The sequence below is a fragment of the Vidua chalybeata genome, chromosome 8 (assembly GCF_026979565.1).
Source record: "Vidua chalybeata isolate OUT-0048 chromosome 8, bVidCha1 merged haplotype, whole genome shotgun sequence".
NCBI lineage: Eukaryota > Metazoa > Chordata > Aves > Passeriformes > Viduidae > Vidua > Vidua chalybeata.
In genome coordinates this window covers 12,628,361-12,647,344 of record NC_071537.1, presented here as the reverse complement: position 1 = coordinate 12,647,344, position 18,984 = coordinate 12,628,361, and the positions used below count along the sequence as shown (strand labels likewise).

At 50.4% G+C, this 18,984-nt stretch overlaps 2 protein-coding genes across 4 annotated transcripts in view; one reads left to right on the top strand and one right to left on the bottom strand.

Moving 5' to 3' along the window:
• The window catches only part of CNNM2 (cyclin and CBS domain divalent metal cation transport mediator 2), a 118,530-nt gene extending 108,907 nt beyond the window's left edge, over positions 1-9,623 (top strand). The window contains exon 8 of the mRNA XM_053948758.1: positions 1,647-9,623. Coding sequence (XP_053804733.1) covers positions 1,647-1,856 — 210 coding nt within the window. The 3' untranslated portion in view covers positions 1,857-9,623. The remainder of the gene's footprint in view (positions 1-1,646) is intronic.
• Positions 9,624-12,622: 2,999 nt separating this feature from the next.
• Positions 12,623-18,984, bottom strand: part of NT5C2 (5'-nucleotidase, cytosolic II) — a 60,038-nt gene continuing 53,676 nt past the window's right edge. For all 3 annotated transcript variants that reach the window (XM_053948919.1, XM_053948918.1, XM_053948920.1), the window contains exons 11-18: positions 18,858-18,899; positions 17,608-17,715; positions 17,215-17,281; positions 16,470-16,640; positions 15,575-15,626; positions 15,278-15,338; positions 14,575-14,751; positions 12,623-14,352 (exon numbers count right to left, since the gene is read on the bottom strand). In XM_053948919.1, coding sequence (XP_053804894.1) covers positions 14,104-14,352; positions 14,575-14,751; positions 15,278-15,338; positions 15,575-15,626; positions 16,470-16,640; positions 17,215-17,281; positions 17,608-17,715; positions 18,858-18,899 — 927 coding nt within the window. In that variant the 3' untranslated portion in view covers positions 12,623-14,103. The remainder of the gene's footprint in view (positions 14,353-14,574; positions 14,752-15,277; positions 15,339-15,574; positions 15,627-16,469; positions 16,641-17,214; positions 17,282-17,607; positions 17,716-18,857; positions 18,900-18,984) is intronic.

Genomic DNA, 18,984 nt, shown 5'->3' with positions numbered 1-18,984 from the left:
GAGCATCCCACGCTGAAATGTGTGCGAGTCCTGTGGGAGAGGAAATGTAGCTGAGCTGAGGAACAGCTAATGCTGGCAGCAATTCCAGCCCAGCTGGGAGTCCAGGGAAGCTGATGTCCCATGGACAGAAGTTGACATTGATGCTTTTCTTAAATTAAGTGCATGTTCACAGTTTGTTTGTATGCAACTCAAGTGATTTGTGAACTTAACTTCTGTTAGTTAATTCAATGTTAAGAATGTGGAATAGGGTAGACGTACTAGAATGCTAAACTGAGTATTCTGTAGCCAAATTTTAAAAGGAGAGTAATGTCTTGCTGTTAAAACTTTGAGATGCAAGTGTACTGGTCAGTGGTTCAATCCTTCAAGGATTACCTCAGTAGGTGTTTATCACTGGGCAATTGATTCTCACTACAGATTTCAGTGGGTAATCTGCTGTACAGAGCAGCTGCTCACCCCATGCTGGTTTATGTAAAGTCCTTCCAAATCTCACTGTGCTCATACTGAGGCTAATGAATGTTGAACTGTCCTGGTATCTCTGCAGACAGACTTGCACACCTCTTTTTGCATCACTCTGCTTTACACATAGATCAGAGTACTCAACATTAGTGTTTTCACTGTGCCACATGGTCATTCATTCAATTAATACCTTGTAAAACCAAGATTGTGACCTGCTCACGCATGTTTGGATTTTGCTTTTGGGAGGTGTGACCTGGGCCATCTGACTCTGTCCATTTCCAGTCCCTTTCTTGTGTTGCTACTGAAATTTACAGTTTTCTAAAAGTCATTTCATCTCTTCCACCTTCCTGCCTGCCAAGATTACCCACTGCCATGGGCTCATGGGGCTGTCAGTGCACATGTATCCTGCTGCCTGATCTGGCTGAGAAGGTTGGCCTGGAGGAGTTCACAGGGCTGGTTGCTTATGGCTCCAGGAGATTCTGCCCTCCACCACCACATGCAGATGTACAGGGGCTATGTGCTTCCCTGTCCCTGGGGTATCCTGGGCAGTGACACTCTGTGCTCTAGGCCAGCTCTTGTCATCACTGTTCTGCTGAGTGCAGACAGCTCTTGCAGAGACCAGTGGAAAACTTCATGGGTTGCTAATTTGGACTCATCTCTATGGGCATTCCAGTGTTTTCTAGACTCAAATGTCCTTATGTATAACGCTGTAGCTCCTGCTGTGTTTGCTGGCCTAGACAAGAGCAGGAATGCTTGTACTCTGTACTTGTTCTATAGAGCTGGCTTGGCTCTATAGAAACACTTAGAGCCTCACCAGGAGCTCACTGAAGTTGGGAGAAAGACTTCACTGATCTCTGGTTCTGGTCCTAAAGGTGTGCATGGTTGGAGGGAAATGGAGGTCTGATTTAAAAATCTCTGTATAGGAATAAATCCCTGCCTTTGCTGCCTTTGAACAGCATGGTGATTGCATAGCACTGTTCTTCCACCCTCCCTGGAAATGTCACCATGCTGTGGGTCTTGAGCTGGGATGCTCTAGGCTTGCAAAGCGCAGGGATGTTTTATGGAAACAGGTAAAGAGGGGTTAAGTGTGGTGATCTGGAAAGGGAGGAAACTTAATCTTCTCAGTGTGCTCCACAGGAGGCATAGAAGTGTGACTGACTTCTTTTGTTTCTTCCCTGTTCTTGGAGCAGATCTCAAGACAGCAGTACCAAAATGCCCTGATGGCATCCCGGATGGACAAAACACCTCAGTCCTCGGACAGTGAAAACACTAAAATCGAACTGACTCTTACGGAGCTGCACGATGGTTTGCCAGACGAGACGGCAAACCTGCTGAACGAACAGAACTGTGTGACTCACAACAAGCCCAACCACAGTATGCACAGTGAAGGAGCCATCTAGGAGCTGACTCCCCACAACCCACCCATTCCATCTCCTCAGCAGGACCAGCCCTCGCTCCTTCCTGCCTCCTCCCCGAGTGTGAACACCATTAGTGTGTGCTTGCAACACTGCTGCATCCAGTGTTCTGAGACCAAAGACTTTTGCGTCCGTTCTGGGAGCAGAAGAGGAAGAAACAGGAAGAAAGGAGCAAAGAGCAAGAGAGACTAAAGACCCAAACGTAATTTGGGAATGGTGAGCCACCCTTGAGAACGATGAAAATTCTTCTTGCAAAGTAGAATTATGTTTATTTTTTATCTGTACTTTTGATCTTTGTTGGGTTTTTCCTCCTCAAACACATATGGGGAAGTTTAAAAGCTCCTCCATTATTTTTTCAAGAGAGATCATGTTTTTAAAAAGTATTTTGCAGAGTTTTAAATTGTTTCTGTCCCTCATGAACCTCAAATGGGCTCTGTCATGGTTTTGTGAATTGGCTCCAATGTCCTTAGGCCTCTTCTCACCCCTTTGTGGTCCTTTTTGTTACCCTGTTGAAAAAGTTTGTAACTGGTACTTGTATGTTATTTGTGTCCTAAGAAGGAGCAAGCTTCAAGGAACCTCTGCTTTCAGCCACCTGGAGGACCAAGAGATGAGGATTATTACATTCTTGCAGTTAATTTTCAGGGAAGGAGTGGTTACTTTGGTATTTAATAATGTTTCAAATTTCAGAAGGTTTCTTTGTTAAATGGGCAAAAGCATTGTTACACTTACAGTTTTGCAACCTCCAAAACCTTTGTGTATGTTGAAGATGATACTGGGGGGAAGGAATTAATTAGCAAAACTGCAGTCTCATGAAATGAAAGCCAGGTGTAATATGCCATAGTGAAGTAACTGGGTGATTTTTCATTGATGTTCCTGACAATTGCATGGTGAAGTAATGTGTGCGCCTTGAGCCGCCAAGTCTTTAAACATTCCTGTGCTGTAGCGGTCTGTGCACCGATAGCTTGGCCAGAGCAGATGGAGCAGCCTTTGCTGAGTATCAGAACATCAGTCCCTGTCCCCCCTGTAATCTCTAATATTAACACAAAAGATGCTGCTACAATTACAGCCAAAGTACATGCTCCAGGTGACAGTAAACCTCTGCCAGTGCAAGGATGGGCACTGCTGAGGAGCCAGAATCATCCTCTCCTCTCCAAGAGCTGACAAAACTTTTCAGACGCGAGTGTATTGCACTTCAGGGATTCAGAGAGGTTCATTTCCAAGCTGTTCCCAGCCACATTCATTCCTTTGAGTGGATTCAGTGCATTTCCTTCTCTCTTGCCCCTTTTAACAGCCATTGTAGGGATTACCAAGGTAGCAGAGCAGAGAGCCTCCCACCTGGCTGCCACCAGTGCAGGGCAACACTTGCCTTGGGTAGCAGAAACCAATTCCTCCACCCCAAAAACCTGGATGCAGACTGGGTGCCAGCAAGAGGCACCCTAAGGCAGTTGTGCATCACCCATTTCCACAGATGGAGTCTAAGTCCTCAAATGAATAAAAAAAGAAAGTTGTCCCCCCTAGTTCTCTCCCCTTCCAATACTGTCTCAAACAAAATGTGAACATCAGTATCTGGATTGATAAATCAGGTTTTGTGGTTTCTCTGCTTCAAGACCCTGCTATGGCCCCTGGCTATGTAGCATTTCCCTTTCTTTACACGTGGATAGTCTCTCTGGGGACATCCAAAGAAGCCCCCAGCCCCAAATGCGACTGCGAGAACTCTCTGTGCCTGCATGCCTGCCCCGTCTCTCCTGCTCACGGGCTGTGGAAGGCACTCACTGCAAGTTCCCGTGGTCTGTCTGTGTGACTGGTGGCTGGAAAGGTGCAATATGCCATTGCAGGTTCTCCCTGTGGGAATTGGAGTGTGTGGTGTCAGAGTCAATTGGGTTTGCCTGTGTCCCTCCTCTCTCTTCCAGTTTCACAAAGCAGCCCTAATTTTTGCTGTCCACCCTGATGGGAGCCACCCATGAGGATGAAGTCTCCCTGCAATGGGCATAGAAATTGCACAGTATCCAACTTGTGCATCCCAGTGAGGAGGAAACAGGCCTTCCAAAGCCTTGCTCCCACATGTAGCTTTTTGACTTTTTCCCATCCAAATGTGTTTCCTTAGCCTCCATCCCACCCTTGCTCTGCTGTGCACCAGCACTGCTGAGAGCACACGGCTTGACAGCAGCATGGGCTGGCCGAAGCCTTGCGCCTTCCCAGAGAGCTGCCAATATTGCACCTTTCTCATACAGCAAAATGTCCAGATGTTACAGCATTTGTCCTCAGCAAGGGACTCATCTCGCCAGTTTTTATCTAGTGTTGCTGAATGTAAAAGTTTGTTGGAAGTGTTTGACATGGTGGTGAACTTGAGATGCAGTATCCATTTTGTCAAACCTGTCAAAGGAGGGAAGGCTCAAGTCAAGGCAGCTCTCTCTGAGAGGAGGTTGCTCACTGGATCTGACTTCTGCTTCTTATGGCAGGTTAAGGATTTGTTTTAATGTCTGTTTCCCTTAAAAAAAAAAAAAAAAGAGGCAAAAAAAAAAAAAAGCGCCAATTTTTCCAACCAAAGCCATGTGATCCCAAAGCAAATACCTCCTGCTTCTGCCCATGCTGCACTGTTCCAAAATCTGCAGGCGATTTTTGCATGACTGTTTTTCATCATTTGTATAGATAAAATAATGGAAAGTGAAGTCATTTCACTTAATTTCCATAAAAATAGTTGATGATAGATGCGTTTCATATGGAAAATACATACCTGACCCAGAGGGGTTAGGAGCTGCTACTACTAATTAGCTTGAAGAACAAAGCATGGTCCTCTCCCTGGAGGGGGAAAAAAGTCCCGTCTCCCTGTTCTCAGGGTATTTTCAGTTTTACTGTTTAACACGTGCGAGGGGTTCCCAGCCCTCCTGGTGGGAACCATCACAGCAGAGGAGCCCCGTGCCCAGCTCAGGATCCCTCTGAGCATTGGGATGGCATTTGCCAACGCCAGGGCTTGGCTCTCCTGGCTGCAGTGGAGTTGCCACGGCATCCGATCCATGCCCTTGCAGCGGTGTCCTGCCCGAGCAGATCTGCCCCCTGTGCCTCACGGGGCGCTTGGCTGCCGTGCTGCAGTGCCATGAGGACACACGGCCGGTCACCACAGCGCGGGGCACCAGCTGGTGGCTTTGGGAATCGTTGGACTTGACCTCAGACCTTGGCCAGGCTTTGACTTGTAGAAAGGATACTGCATCTTCCTATGTCAACTCCTGCTGCTGCCTTTGTTCCCCTTGCCCGTCTGCCTCTGGGCGCAGGCAGCAGGGTGGAGGATGGCCTGTTGGCCAGGGGAGGCTGGGAGGGCATCTAGCCATGGTTTCTACTGTCAATACAATTTTGCACAAGAGTTCTTTGAAGTGAGGTTTTCAACACTAATATCTTAAATGCACAACTGTGAATTATATCTTTTACACTCCTGTTGGTTGAATTTCCTTTAAACTAAATGAACCTGAATCTGTTGTAACTATGATTTATTTTTTTAAATTCTGTGTATTGCCAAATCTTTGTAAAGAGTGAAGGAATGTTCTTGCTTTCCAGTGAGAATCTTTCTCCAAATGAGACTGACTCTGGTGGTGTGGAGATCATATGAAGCACATTAGTCCTGAGAGGAGAGGGGCTCAGTGGAGGGCTTAGCAAACCAGCCTCAGCCACTCTGCCACAAGCTCAGACCCTTTGGAGTTTACAAAGTGCTTATTGTATTCCCAGCTTGTTCACTCCCTGAAATCCCAGTGCAGCTGGAGACTGCTGCCCTGGAGGAGCTCTGGATGGGTTATCCCACAGTGGGATGAGGAATGCTGGAAGGGTGTCCGGACTGGCTGGGGGGCAGGGGCCCCAAAACTGGTGTGGCAGGAAAAGGTGCTTCCCCCATTCAGATGCACCAGGAGAGCAAGCTCCACAGGGCAGATCCCTCTGCTCACCACTTCTGCTCCAAACCTGTGTCATGTATAGTTCCCTCTCATGTTCTTTTTGCCCCTGTAAGCTCCTGCTCCAGACTCTGCAGGAATGGTATGATGGTTGAGACCTATGTGGGGGCAGCTGCTGAAGGTGTGCAGTTTTGGGCCTTTTGGAGAAAGGGTTAGCCACTCATTCACATTGTGCTCGCTTTTCTGTTCCTCCTCTCTTCTCCCGGACTCACTTCCCTTTTCCTCACCACTGGGGGCTTTTTTGTTTTTCTTTTCTTTAAGTGCCTTTTTGTGCGGGCAAGAGTAAGAGTCTCAGGATATGGCCCTTTGCTCTCAGACCTGGAGAAAGCTCGGGGTAGCAGGGTGAGTTGCCCCGATGGCCCGCACACATCGCCTGTTGCTGCTTCTCAGCCTTCAAGGGCCAGCTTGGATGAGGATGAGATTTGGCACTGGTGGTGTCAGGCGCTGGTTCAAATCAGCCCAAAGAAAACCAAAGAGGTGGCTCTGTGTGAGGGGCTGCTTGGGCAACGGTGGTGCTTCCTGTGATCTCTGCAGAGCTCAGCCAAGGGGTGTGGGAGTGCCAAAGGCAAAGAGCAGCCCTTTCCTCCTCATGAGCATCCTGCGTAAGTATCCTACATGATGGAGAACACAGCCACATTCTCCAGAACCCCTTGGAACATGCATCTTCCTTGTGCAGAAGTATGTTCTCTATAGAAATCATTCCCACATGAAAGATGTACCATATTTTACATAGTATCTAATACAGTCATCTGTGGTTTTAAATCTAGCATCTGTGTACCAGTTGTCAAGTTATCCAGTGTCTGGATTACCAATAGAAAACTGGGGCTGGGGGTGGGGAAGGATGCTGCAGAGTACTTCTTGTGATGCTTACTTGAGGCTTCATCCCAAAGGTGTCCACCCAGCATTGAGGGGTCCCTGGGTCCACACTGTGCCCTGTCCCAAGGCAAGAACCCTGGCTGTGGTGTGGTACAGCCCCAGATGTGCTGCCCATCCCACCACCTGGCTCTGCACTGGGCCTCTACATTGGGGCTCTACACAGACCAAAGAAGCACCTGTTCCCTGGATACTGAGGGTTGGTTTGGCCCAGCGGTGAAATGATGAGCTTAACCAACACAACTGGGCATCTTCCCATGGCACGGATGGGTGAGCAGCCTTCATCTGACTTAGCCAGCAGGGAGGACAGGCTCTGCACCACAGGCTGGGTTGGGCAGCCGCCCTCATCCCTGCATTTGGTCCATCAGCTGCAGGTCTCTTGTTGGTGTGATGTCTATGGTGATTCTGGCCTCACTCCCATGTGTGAGCAGCACAGGGGACCTGGACATCCATGGCTTCATGCAGAGCCCTCTCAACAAGCCAAGCTCTTGTCCTGGAGCCTGGCTTCATGCTGGGTTGTGTTCCTCTGGGGCCAGTCTCAGGGCTGCATCCAGATGAAGAGATGTTGCTGTGGGTGCAAGGCGGTACAGTTGAGCTTTTCCATCTGGTATGTGCATATTTTCCTGAACTTCAGGGCTGGGAATGGGTTGCTGGAAAGCTGCCTCCAGTCAGTGGCATGGTACAGGTGGCAGATGGAGTTATTTCATAGGTTGGTAGCACTGAATTCAGTCAAAGTGATGTTTTCTTCTTGTTATCCTGAGGTCAGACTCTATAGCAGTTCTTCACTTTGAAAATACGGTACTCAAAGCTGCTGGTGTTCTGTCTCCAGCTGAAAAACATCATTCTCCTCTCAGGTTTTGCCTTTGGGCTCTGTTTTCCTCTAAGCAGGATTGATCACTAGGATCCTTCAGCAGATGGTGCCCTGGCTGCTCTTGCTCCTTCAGTGCAGATTTCTGGCCAAGGAAGTGCTTGGTGCTTGATCCTCCCCCACAAGCAGAAGTTTGGCTGGACTCAGTAGAAGTGGCCTGTTGTGGAACCAGGCTAGAGGTTTGTCAGCTGTTGTGAGCCTGAAACATGCAAAGGCTGCAGGTGGCTCCAATGCTCCAGGAGTGGATTTGTTTTGTTTGTTGTCTTCTCTTCCAGAAAGCAGCATGGCAGTTGTTTGGTAGCAGGATTTGTTGGGAAAGAAGGGCTTGTCCCAGCATTCGGTGCTTGGTGTAGCAGTCTGGCATCCCTTCTCAACTGTTTGCTGATCACAGAGCTTTATAATAGTAGGTGGTGTTTTATCCTCTGGGCATCACTGTTGAACCAAATGCTTCCAAGTACAAGTGAAAAACTAGTTGGTGTCAGATGCCTTTAGTTGGAAATGCCAATAGGGAATGCATGTCCCAAAGATTGCTGTGGAAGAGTGAGGGGTTCCTGATGAGCTCCTCTTCTCACAAGTGACGAACTGGCCAGGCCTAGATCAGCTCTAGAGTCATTCCTGCTTTAAAGTCTCAGGTGCAGCAGGATGGGTTGGGCTGGGCTGGCGGGTTTTCACCCAGGGTACGCGCTCTGTCCTTCTGCATTGTGCTGGCCTGGATTCAGCAGTGTGGCTTCTGTGACAGCTGTGTTCACATCGGCCACAGCTGCTCCTCTGCTTCACTCACTGGGCTTTAGCTGAGTGTTCAGGAAGGTGAGAAGGAGGAGCAGCAGTCAGGAACGGGCCATGCTGCAGCCATTCTGTCTTCATTTCTCACACTGAGAGTAGGAGATGCTGCTCAAGGGACTCTGCCTTCCTTGGAGATCACATGGAATTTGGAGAGTTGAATCCTACCAGGACCCCAGCAGCAGTGCTGTGGTCCCATTTGATCCATGTTCTCCTGAACACAAGGGTGGCTTACCAGTAGTTCAGGGTCAGGCCTTGCTGAGAGACCTCAGAGCTCTTGGCATTTTTTTTTCTCCAGCAGAGCCAGCCTTGACACCTGAATCACTGGGCAGGTGCCTGGATGCCAAACAGTGAATCTGAAACCCCAAATACTTGAGATGTGTTCCTGGGAGCCATGAGCGGCTGGTGCTCAGCAGCCAGAGGTCTCACACCAAACCTTTCTCCTTCCTGGCTGCCCCAAGCCCTGTCCTGGCTGCTGCTGGCTCGGCCTTGGTTCCCCCATTCCAGAGCATGGTGGCTCTCCCTTTGCAGTGCGATTTCATGGCTGTCTGATCCCACTCCAGCCAGCTCTTCCCTGTGTCTTATTTGCCATCATATGTGGTCTTTGCGAATTGTATCATATTGTACATGACTTCGGGTTTCCAGAGTTGTAGTATTCTGACTACAGTATTTCCGTGTGTGTACATAAACCTGAATAAGCACAACTGAAATCCTGAATGAAGTGTATGCGTTTCATATACTGATTGTCATACAAATTAATTTTATAATTATTCCAATTTTGTTGTAGATTTCCAATCTTTCCTATTTATTTTGTACCAGATTTATTTGTATATTTTGTGATTTTGTTTTAAAGCATTTTGTTTATTTCTATTCTTTTTAGATAAATGATGATTTTTTTTTTTTCTGTTGAACATTCCAGTTTATGCATTTTTCCCTCCTCTATGCTTCCCCCTCATTTCCAAGGGACAGATTTTGGCATGTGGGTGGTGGGGCTGATGTTTGTGATCCTGTACCCAGATCTCTCCTACTGGCACATTTAACAGTCTTTAATCTCCACTTCAGCTGCCAAGAGCCACAGAGAGGCTGGATCTTGTTCCTTTAGAGGCAGGTGTTGCTCTTCGCTTTGGTGGGTCTGGGCCTGTAAGTCCTCAAGCTGGGGAGGGCTGTGCTGGTGGCTTTGCTGATCAGGGGCTGGCTGGGAAGCTGGTGGCAATGGCAAACAGCTGACTTTTTGAAGTTCCCTCAAGGGTGAGGGTCTTTTTCTTTCAGTAATAAAAACCCCTTATTTACAACCTGCTCTTCGTAGGTCATGTTTGTCTCTAAGCGTAGATGCTTAGCGCGTGTTCCTGCCCGGCGGGCTGTGACTGGGGGTCTCCAGTGAGGGATGTGGCTGGGGATGACGGCGGCTCCGTGGGACGGGAGAAGTTTGGTGGAGTGAGTTATTCCCTCCCCCTACACTTGGGCTCCCTGCCTTCTTCCCTCATGTTGGGGTTTTGGCAGTGGAGCTGTGTGGAACCTGCAGCAACAGAGACATTTCTGAGCAGGAGAGCAAGCCTGTGCTTAGCCCCTTGCCCACCATTACTTCCAGCTCACACTGGTGGAGGAACAGCCCCTTTCCTGTGTGTCAGATACAGCCCTGCCATGTGCCCATGTTGTGCTTCTGCCATTCCTCAGCCCCTCCCCCTCTTCACAGCTGTTCCACCTGGCTGCTCTCCTTGCACCCAGCTTTCGTCATGCTCAGCTCTTGAGCTGCCAGACACTGGGTTACCAAGATGGGCAGCAGCTGCTCAAACCTTGTGGGGATTTTTGCTGGGCCCAGTGCAACCTCTGTCCCTGCTTCTGTGCTACAGGGTGGCCCCATCCCTCTGGACCTCGCTCCCCCATGACGTATCAGCAGGACAGAGAGAGTGGCAGGTCCTTGAGGACTCCTGCTCCCCTGTGTGTGCCAGTGGAGGGTGGAGGGATGCTACAAGCACAATGGAAGTAGAATTAATGTGGAGGCCAACTTCAGGGCTGGCTCTGGTGGTAATGAACAGCAGGAAGGAGGAGCAGGACAGAGAGAGCCCAGGACTTCTGGAAGGGAGGGTGTAAGAGGCCAGGTCCCTTCAGGGAGGTGGGATGGGTTCTGGCTGCTAGGTCCAGGCTGCTGTGGTAGCAGGGCAGGAGCAGTGCCCAAAGCTGTACCCAGGGCTCTGTGTCCTCAAGGCTCCAGCAGTACCTCCTGCCATGGCCAGGCTCTGCAGCCTAGTGGCCACGGGGCTGGTCTCCTGGAGGGAAAGCACCTTTGTGCAGGGCCAGGGTAGACTGATGGCTCTGCAGTTACAGAATGTCTTTATCCATGTTTGTCGTGCTGGGGCTTCAGGCCGGAGCAGGAATGGCTGCTGCTCAGGGACTGGCACAGGGCTTTGCACCCTCCATCATGGTTGGGCATATCCTGGTACAGAGTGCAGCTGGGCCTTGCTCTACGGAGTGAGGAGGTGGCATAAAGGAGGAGGAGGTGGGAGCAGCTCTGATGACTGTGATCTGGTCAGAAGTGGCAGTGCCCAACACACGATGTCTGCAGGGCTGTGGCGAAGGGCGGTGAGCCTTGGCTTCCTGTCTCTGGTAGGGTTTGGTTTGTGCAGCCCCTGTGAGCCCCCTCTGGCTCCACAGAGCAGGGGAGGTGGACGTGAGGTGGTGGGGAAAGTGGGAGAAACCAGGAATCAGGTCAATGAGAGCTCGGGACAGGGGCTGAGGCCTGTTCCCCCCATGCTCACCTTGCTTCCACCAGGCTTTTTCTGCAGGAGACAATACTGCTGGTGGGCAAAAGCAAAGCATGTCTGTCCCTGGGTTGGGGCACAGGTTGCAGAGAGAGCAGAGGAGCTTTCCCTGAGGCTCTGAAGAGTGATTGGAGACACAGGTACTGCCAGGCCACCAGCTTCTGGAAAGCGGCAGCTGGTGCAGATCAGCCATGGGCAGCTGCCTGAGGAAGGTGGGGGCTGGAAACCTGGGCTCTGACCATGTCCCCAGTGCCAGCCAGGGCAAGAAGCTTCACCATGGCTCTTGGTGCATGGTTACCACAACTTCATGGTGGAGCCAGCATGGGATGGATAGGATGGTACAAGGCCAGGCAGTGCCTGCGCAACTGTCAGGCTTTGCCCAATATTTTCCCACCATGAAGTGAGGGTCAAATACTTTCCATTGCTCCAGCCTTGAAGACTCTTTTCCCCATCTCAGTCAGAAATAGCCCTGGGCTGGGAGTGAGCTATTTGTGGTGACCGATTGGGAAGGAGGAATGCATGGAGCTCCCCAGACCTCCCTTTCTGCAGCCGCATGCCTCCCCCAGCTGCTGAGCTAAAGCTTAAAAAATTCAAGTAGCTATACTTGGAGAAACAAAGTTTAAACATAGCAGAGCCCAGCATGGCCTTTGGTGAAAGGGCTCGGGAACAGCTCCCTGGAACCCTTCCTGCAGCCAGCCTCACTGTGGGTACATGTTAGCTCCCCTCCAGATCCCAAAACTGAGGTGTCAGGGACCCAGTGCTCTGGAGTTTTCAGCAATCCCTTAAGTGTCAGGTGTTGAGTGCTGGCCACCAGCTGTTGCCTTTTAATATTGCTTTTCTGTCTGGCTCCTTGGGCCCTGGTACTGAATATCCTTCTCTGGTGGTGCTGATGGGGGAACCTCCTCAGGTCTGGTTTGGTTGGCATGAGGAGTTGGTTTGTAGGGGAGAGTTGAGCTCAGCCCAAGGCTGCCTGTCTTAGATGGGCACAGCCTTGTGTGGCAGCACCGGCCTTCCCTGGGTCTTCTTGTCTATTTAAGCTGATTTGCAGCTCCTGGTGAGCACAGCCTGTGCTGTGCCCTGCTGCCACCCTGGCCATGTGTCTTGCAGAGGCAGAGGGGCAGGAAGTGGTCCTTGGTAGTCTGTGGGAAATAGCCCTAGCGAGACACAGTGTTGGAGGTAGTGGCAGTGTAGAGATGTTCCCATTCCCATAATGAAAATGCCCCTCTTCACTCTTTGTGTCCAAGACAAAATGTTTCTCTGTTCTCCCCATGCTTTCCTGGCTGATGCAAATGGTGGTGACACAAGCCTCATGCCTCACCATTGCTTCCTGGGGCAATGTGAGGACCAGGCGTGCCCTTACTGCAAGATCCACTGTCACGGCTCCTCAGTGCTTCACATGACCAATTTCCAAAGATGCTCTTACTATTCCCCAGTCCCCCACCCTGCTGGCACCCCACTGGGCAGTCCCATCTCTTCCCACCAACTCCAGCACAGCCTTCATCATCTCAGCAACACAAAGCCACAAAGCACCAGGCATTTCTTAGAAACATCATCATTTATTGACTTGAACAACTGCCACTAGAGCAGCATTTTCCTGCTCGGATGTTGGTGGTGTAGTTTTTCTTTTTTTATTTTCTACTAAGGTACTTTAAAATGAAAAAAATTAAATGAGTTTATGGTACTGAAACAACAGTCAAAATCATTACAAGAGGGCCCTCGTTGTAATCCCTTTGCAGCGAACAGCAGAGGCTGGACTAAGGGAGGCTGCACCCATGACTCAGAGGAAAACCACAGAGCACTGCTGCCCAGCTGTGTGCCAGCTCCGTGCCTTCCCTGGTCTGGCTTTCAGGCACCGGGACTACCTGCCCATCCCTGGGACTCCCCCGGTCCCCAGACAGCAGCCGTCACCCTCCTTGGCCAGGGACGCAGCCTTGCCCACCACGGCCGGCAACGAGGCTCCGCTTGCTCCGCACCAGACCAAAGACCAGGGCAGCTGCTGGACAGCCATGAGCTTCCAGCTCCCACCGTGGGGCTGGCCCTGTGGCCTGTGCTGTCTCCTAGTTTAGGGCAGGCCCATGTGGCCTGCAGCCCCCTGGCACAACAAGCCCTTTCACTCCAGATGGTGGTTGGGGTTGATTTTGGGATGCTTCACTTAAAGTTGAGAGGACAAAAAGGTCAGGAGGAACACAGAGTGAATAATGTAATGCTAAAGCAGCAGCTTCAAGCTCCTGGGTTAATATTTACTGCTGAAACTGGAGGATTTGAGAACAGTGTGCAGCTCAGCTGCTTGAGAAATGCCCTGGAAATTATGCATCACATGCCAATGGTGAGAGAGCTTGGACGCACTGGGAGAGGGTAACAAGCGGCTACAAGGTGAAATGCATATGGCAGCAGATGTGCAAGAGCAAGAATCTCACATCCATCCATGATGGCTGGAGGAGTCAAACTACTTACACAGAGAAATTCACACCAACAGAAGGTAAACTGAGTGCTGGAAGGCACAGCAACACCCTGGCTAACATGGGGAGGGGGGATTATGCAACCCAGGAGCAGAGGGTTAAGGGCAGCAACCTAATGGGCAGCAGGATCTGGATAATTTTGTCTCCTGCAGGGCCCAGCACATCCCTTCTGTCTCCACAGAGAATGTAACAAATGTCAAAAACCGTTCACAGGACACTGTTCAAATGAAAACCAAATTAAACACATCATGGGAAATGGAGAAACATTCAGCATCCCAAAATGTAATGGGAGTAGCATGACAGCACAGGCGGGCAGTCCAATCTGAATGCACCACCCAGTTAGAATCCATCAGCTTTTTGAACCGTCTGCAAAACTGAAAACAAGGGTCTCCTCCTAATTAGTGTTAATTTGTTAGAAGTTTCCAAATACTTTCAAAATGTGCCTTTGCAAGAATCACACCCCCCAACCCATCACCCCAAGGGCCCCAACAACAGAATCCATTCCTGATCACTGCTAGAGTCATGGTTTATCTTCAGAAATACTTGGTTTCTTCCTTCTTATTCTTCTTCCTCCTCTTCTTCCTCTTCCTCTTCCTCATCATCATCTTCATCGTGGCAATGTGTGATTTCCTGAGGTGCCTGGGGGAAGAGGTTGGGCGGCTTGATCTCACTGATGGAACGGGTCAGTTGGTGCCGCTTGTAGTCAGAATCTTTGAAATCCACCGAGGTGCGATTGCGTGTGGCCATCGGCGACTCCTTCTCATTGATGTCGACGTGCGTGTGCTCTACTGTGGATTCATGTGGCATCTGCACATGGAACAGAGAGAGGAGGTGACAAGGGGTGCCCCAGCCCCAGGCTGCCTCCCTGAGACACATGGACAGCAAACCCCAGAATGTGACTCTTTGGTCTACAGTCTATCCACTGCCACCAAACCCTCCAAGGTGCTGTTGTGTCCTGTGGAAGTGATAATGGACACAAGCGTGGGCACCTTTGGGACCCCTGCCCACCTCCCTGGGATTGGAACTCACCAGAACGTGGGCGGCTCTGAAGAGGTAGCTGAAGGGGTAGTAGAGGAGGTTGATGAAGGAGGCTGCATAGAGATCAGCGTAGCGCATCACCTGGCTGGCAAACAGCGTCTGCCGAGAGCCGCTGCGGAAGAGGCTCCCCATCATCCCGTAGCACATATCCATGTCGTGAGTCACTTTCTATGAGGAAGAGACAGGTGAGATCCTGGGCCAGGCAGGCAGTACCTCAGAGCCATAACACTGAGGCAGAGCACCCTGAGGGCTGGGGGCTACATGAGACCTGCAAGGATCTCCAGCAAGGTTTTCTGTGCTTGTATCCCGTGGCATCAGGGCACAGCTGAGCCCCAGGTAACAGAAAGGAAGGTGGCAGAAGGCTCAGGGTCAGCACTGCCCTGGGCTGGCACCCCAGGGCTGGCTGAACCAGAGGCTACAGCCCCTGTGGGCCTGTGTGTGCCACTGCCGCGTGCTGCAGCAATGAGCACCTTCAGCCAGTGCTGCTTGTGGGCATGAGGAAAGGGACCCTATTCCAGACCAGGCTGCCTTTCAGGAGAGCCAGTGACACCAGTGAGCTGAGACAAAGTGGCTTTGCCAAGCCTGCTGTGCCCACCCAAAGGCAGAGCAAAGCATTTCAGGACTGAGCAGTGGGGTTGGGTTGTTAAGCCCTTTGGGATCCAGAAGGATGAAAAGGGATTTTGATGATTGGTACCTTAATGCGTCTCTGGATGGAGCTGATGTCGGGGCGTTCATTGCTGCTACTGTCCAGATGCCTAGTTACAGGCGAGAAGGTAAATACATGGTGTGAAAAGTCTTTCAGAAGCAGATGCTGTGGGATGGGGCTCGGGGGAGGGAGGCTGGTCTGGAGGGGAAGGTTGGTCTCATGGGCAGAGCCCAGGCCTGAGTCAAGGCTCCGGCAGCTAACCCAACCCCAAGGTTTTGTCATTGCCGCTCGCTCACTCGTTAGCTGGGAGAGGCAGCAGGAAATTGTCACTGTTTGAACACTCACTTGTACAGCTCAGCCAAGAAAATGTCCAGACTCTGCAACTCTTCAAAAAGGGCTGGAAAATCCAGAAAAGAAAGGGGAAAAGGGTAAGTTTAAACTGTTGAAATGGAAAGTGCTGAAAGCGAATCCAGTCCCCTGCCCACTCCCCTCACATGGCGGCAGAGGGACACTGGAGCAGGGACAACTGGAGGCATCTCATGGCCTCTGGGCAGAGAGAGGAATCATTCTGTGCCACGGGCAGAACTTAGGGCTTGGTTTCTGGTTGGCCCTTTTATTTTCGAGGCTGAACCTTTGCAGCTCTTCCAACCAGCCATGGGGCAATTTGCATAACCCCCAGCCCTATTTACACACCAAAGGGCAAACCTGGGAGAAAAGCAGGAGCGCTGGAGGATGGGAAACACACAGCACTTTGGCAGCAGAGCAGCAGAGGGAGTGGGAGGAACGAGGAGGAAGCAGCTGGTGAATAGGGACTCCCTGCAGATGGGAGAGCAGTCAGGGCTCAGGCATTACAGGGAGAATAACTCAGGTCTTGTCAAGTATTTTTTAACATAGAAGCCACGGCTCCATATATGAAGAGGGAGAGGAGGTTCTGGAGTTATTGATGAGGAACAACTTAACCCCACCCAGCTGCAGCTTCTCCTGTGGCCACGGCAGCACTTGGCTGAATACACACAATGGTCTGGGAAAGAGCACAGGAAAGGCCTGGGACCCCAAGGCTAGCCCACAGAGAGGCACCCAGCTCCTGCCACCAGCATCCAGACCCAGTGAAAAGGGCCAAAAGGAGAAGTGGCAAGCCAGGGTGATCTCTCCCCTGCACCCCTAAGCCCTGGCGATCTCAGGGGTGCAGCATCAGACAAGCAAGAGCAAAGCCTGGCCAGGGGCTTGCCCGGCTCCTGACCGCTTTTGTCTGTCCAGACGTGCAGCTCCTGCGCCAGCTCGGGGATCACCAGGAAGGTCCGCCAGCCCTGGCGTTTCTTGGATTTGAGGATGTCTCCAAAGATATGGTCTCCGATGTACAAGATATCCTTCCCTTTGGCCCCCAGCAGGTCACAGACTGTGTCCGAAGAGCCTGAGAGAAGAATGGCATGGCTCAGAACAGTGAGCCAAAACAGCTGCTCGACCATGGCTGCCCTGGACACTGCTCACCTGCCTGGGAATTCACCCAGGAGCAGCTTTGCCTATGCACACCCCTACATGAATGGCAGCAACAGAGGCCATGCTGCCTGCCCCACCATGTGAGAGTAATGGAGCCCTGGGTGTCACAGACAGCTCTGTATCCACCCACTGCCCCTCCCTGGCTTGGCAGAACCTTCCAAGCGTGTTCACACTGGTGGCAGCACCTTGAAGTACAGCTGGGGACACTGCACTAGGCCAGCTGCAGCCACCCCTCCACCAAAAGCCCTGTAGGCATTTCCCAGGCCCTCCCTGGCAAGGAAGAAAAGGACATTTGAGGAGGAATGAGTCCATCTCTTCCGTGCACTTGTGCAGCTCTGATCATGGAGAGCTTCTGGTGCAGTGTGCAGAGGGCACAAAACAACGCACTTTGGGAAGCCAACCTTGCCTGGCACAAGTCCTCTCGCAGCTGGAGTGGCTGAAGGCCACATCAGAGCCACTCCACAGAACGAGAAGGGTTCCTGCCTCACCTCCTGAGTACACAATGCCGTGCTGCAGCGGGCCAGTGTAAGTACCGATCTTCAGCTTCCCGGTCACCTGTGGAAGGAGGTGTTGTGTTAGTGCTGAACAGCTGATGGTCTGGATCTTTTCTATATTGATACCATTGATATGTCACTCTTTGTCTGTCTCACTCCCAAGCAGCCCAGAGGTGGCTTTCCTACTGTCACCTGCAGTATGTTAGGGAAGCTAGCAAAGCCTTGAGGTGATGGGGCTGCTCAGGAATCACTTAGAGGAGACTCCAGCCCACAACCTCTAGGGCAGGTCCTATCCAAACACTGTATTGCCCATTGGCACTGAAAGATGCCATACAGGAGGTGCAAGAGCCCTTCCAGCCATGGAGGTACCCTCCACTGACCACTCACCGTGTCCACCTGCCGCAATACAGTGCCTTCCCCAAAGAAGAGGGGTTTTCGTGCATCCACCAGGATCAGGTCAAAGTAGGACTGCCATGGCCGATGAGCACTCCCAGGCTACAAAGGCAAAAACAAATCCCAGAATCAGGAACAACACAAAAAAACCACACAGAGTTTAACTGGAGTGTCATTTTCCATAGCCATAACCTTGTGATATTGCTGGTCCATCAAAATCCCTTAGCTCATACTTCCTGTGCTGAGTTGCCAGCACCATCTCCTAAAGCATTTCCCTTTTGCCACAAGCCCATCCATCTCAGTCCTAGCAGTGGAGGCTGAGGACATAGTATGAGACAGGAGAACAGCACTGAACATCCCTGCCAGGGCACAGCTGCCATGTAAAAAGATGCTGTAAATGACACCCTGCCACTGTTCCTGAAGGTGGCATCCCACACAGATCCAGACACATGCAACTTCACACAGCTTCAGCTTACAAGACCATGCTGGTGCTTTTGCCAAGAGTGGGAAAATATCTGGACTCAGATGCATGGCTTTGAAACACAGCCCTGCCCAAAGGATACCGAGCCCTTTCTGCTCCATGTTTCTGCACTTTGTGAGATCAAGACCACAGCAAGGGGCTTCTTTAGCTATCAGTTGTGGTGAGAATCTATGCTCTCAAAATTTCCCTCTTGGCTGCCTTCTGCTTTTAACGCAGTGTGAGAACATATCTTTTGAACATGAGATAGCCTCTCACTGGGAGACTGAAATAGCAGTAAAAGTTTGTATAATAAACCTTTCCCCAAAAGTTGCAGGGCTGAGTCTTGGCCTCAGAAAAACAAAAAGAAAGCATGACTAAAACTTCTGGAGTTATGATAATTAAGGCACAATCAGCCGTAAATGTTTCTGCTGTTTCATAAAACTATTTCCTTGCCATCATGGCTTTTTGAAGCAACCTCTAAACCATTGTGCATTATTTCTAAGAAATCTGGCGACAAAATGCCACAGTTAAGACATTTTATCACTGAAATAATGTTATCATTAACACAGATTATCATTTGAGATCAGATGATGCCCCTTTTCTCTTTGTTATATTGTATTTGCTTTGATCCCATTCAAACAGGACACAAAACAGCAAGTGTATTTTAACCAGATTAAAGCAACTAATCCCATGCAGCCGATGAGGCAGGATTAAAATGCTTTCCAGCTACACAGATAATTAGACAATCAGTATCTACTGCAACTGCAGTCCAGAATTCACATACCTTTGGTCCATGTGGAAAGTCAAACAAGTAAGTCATAATTTTCTAAAAGAGAGAAAGAAAGTATTAAAATATGTGCTTTTAGACATGCATTTGTGTAATTTATAAAAGCATGCTTTTCTGATTTTAT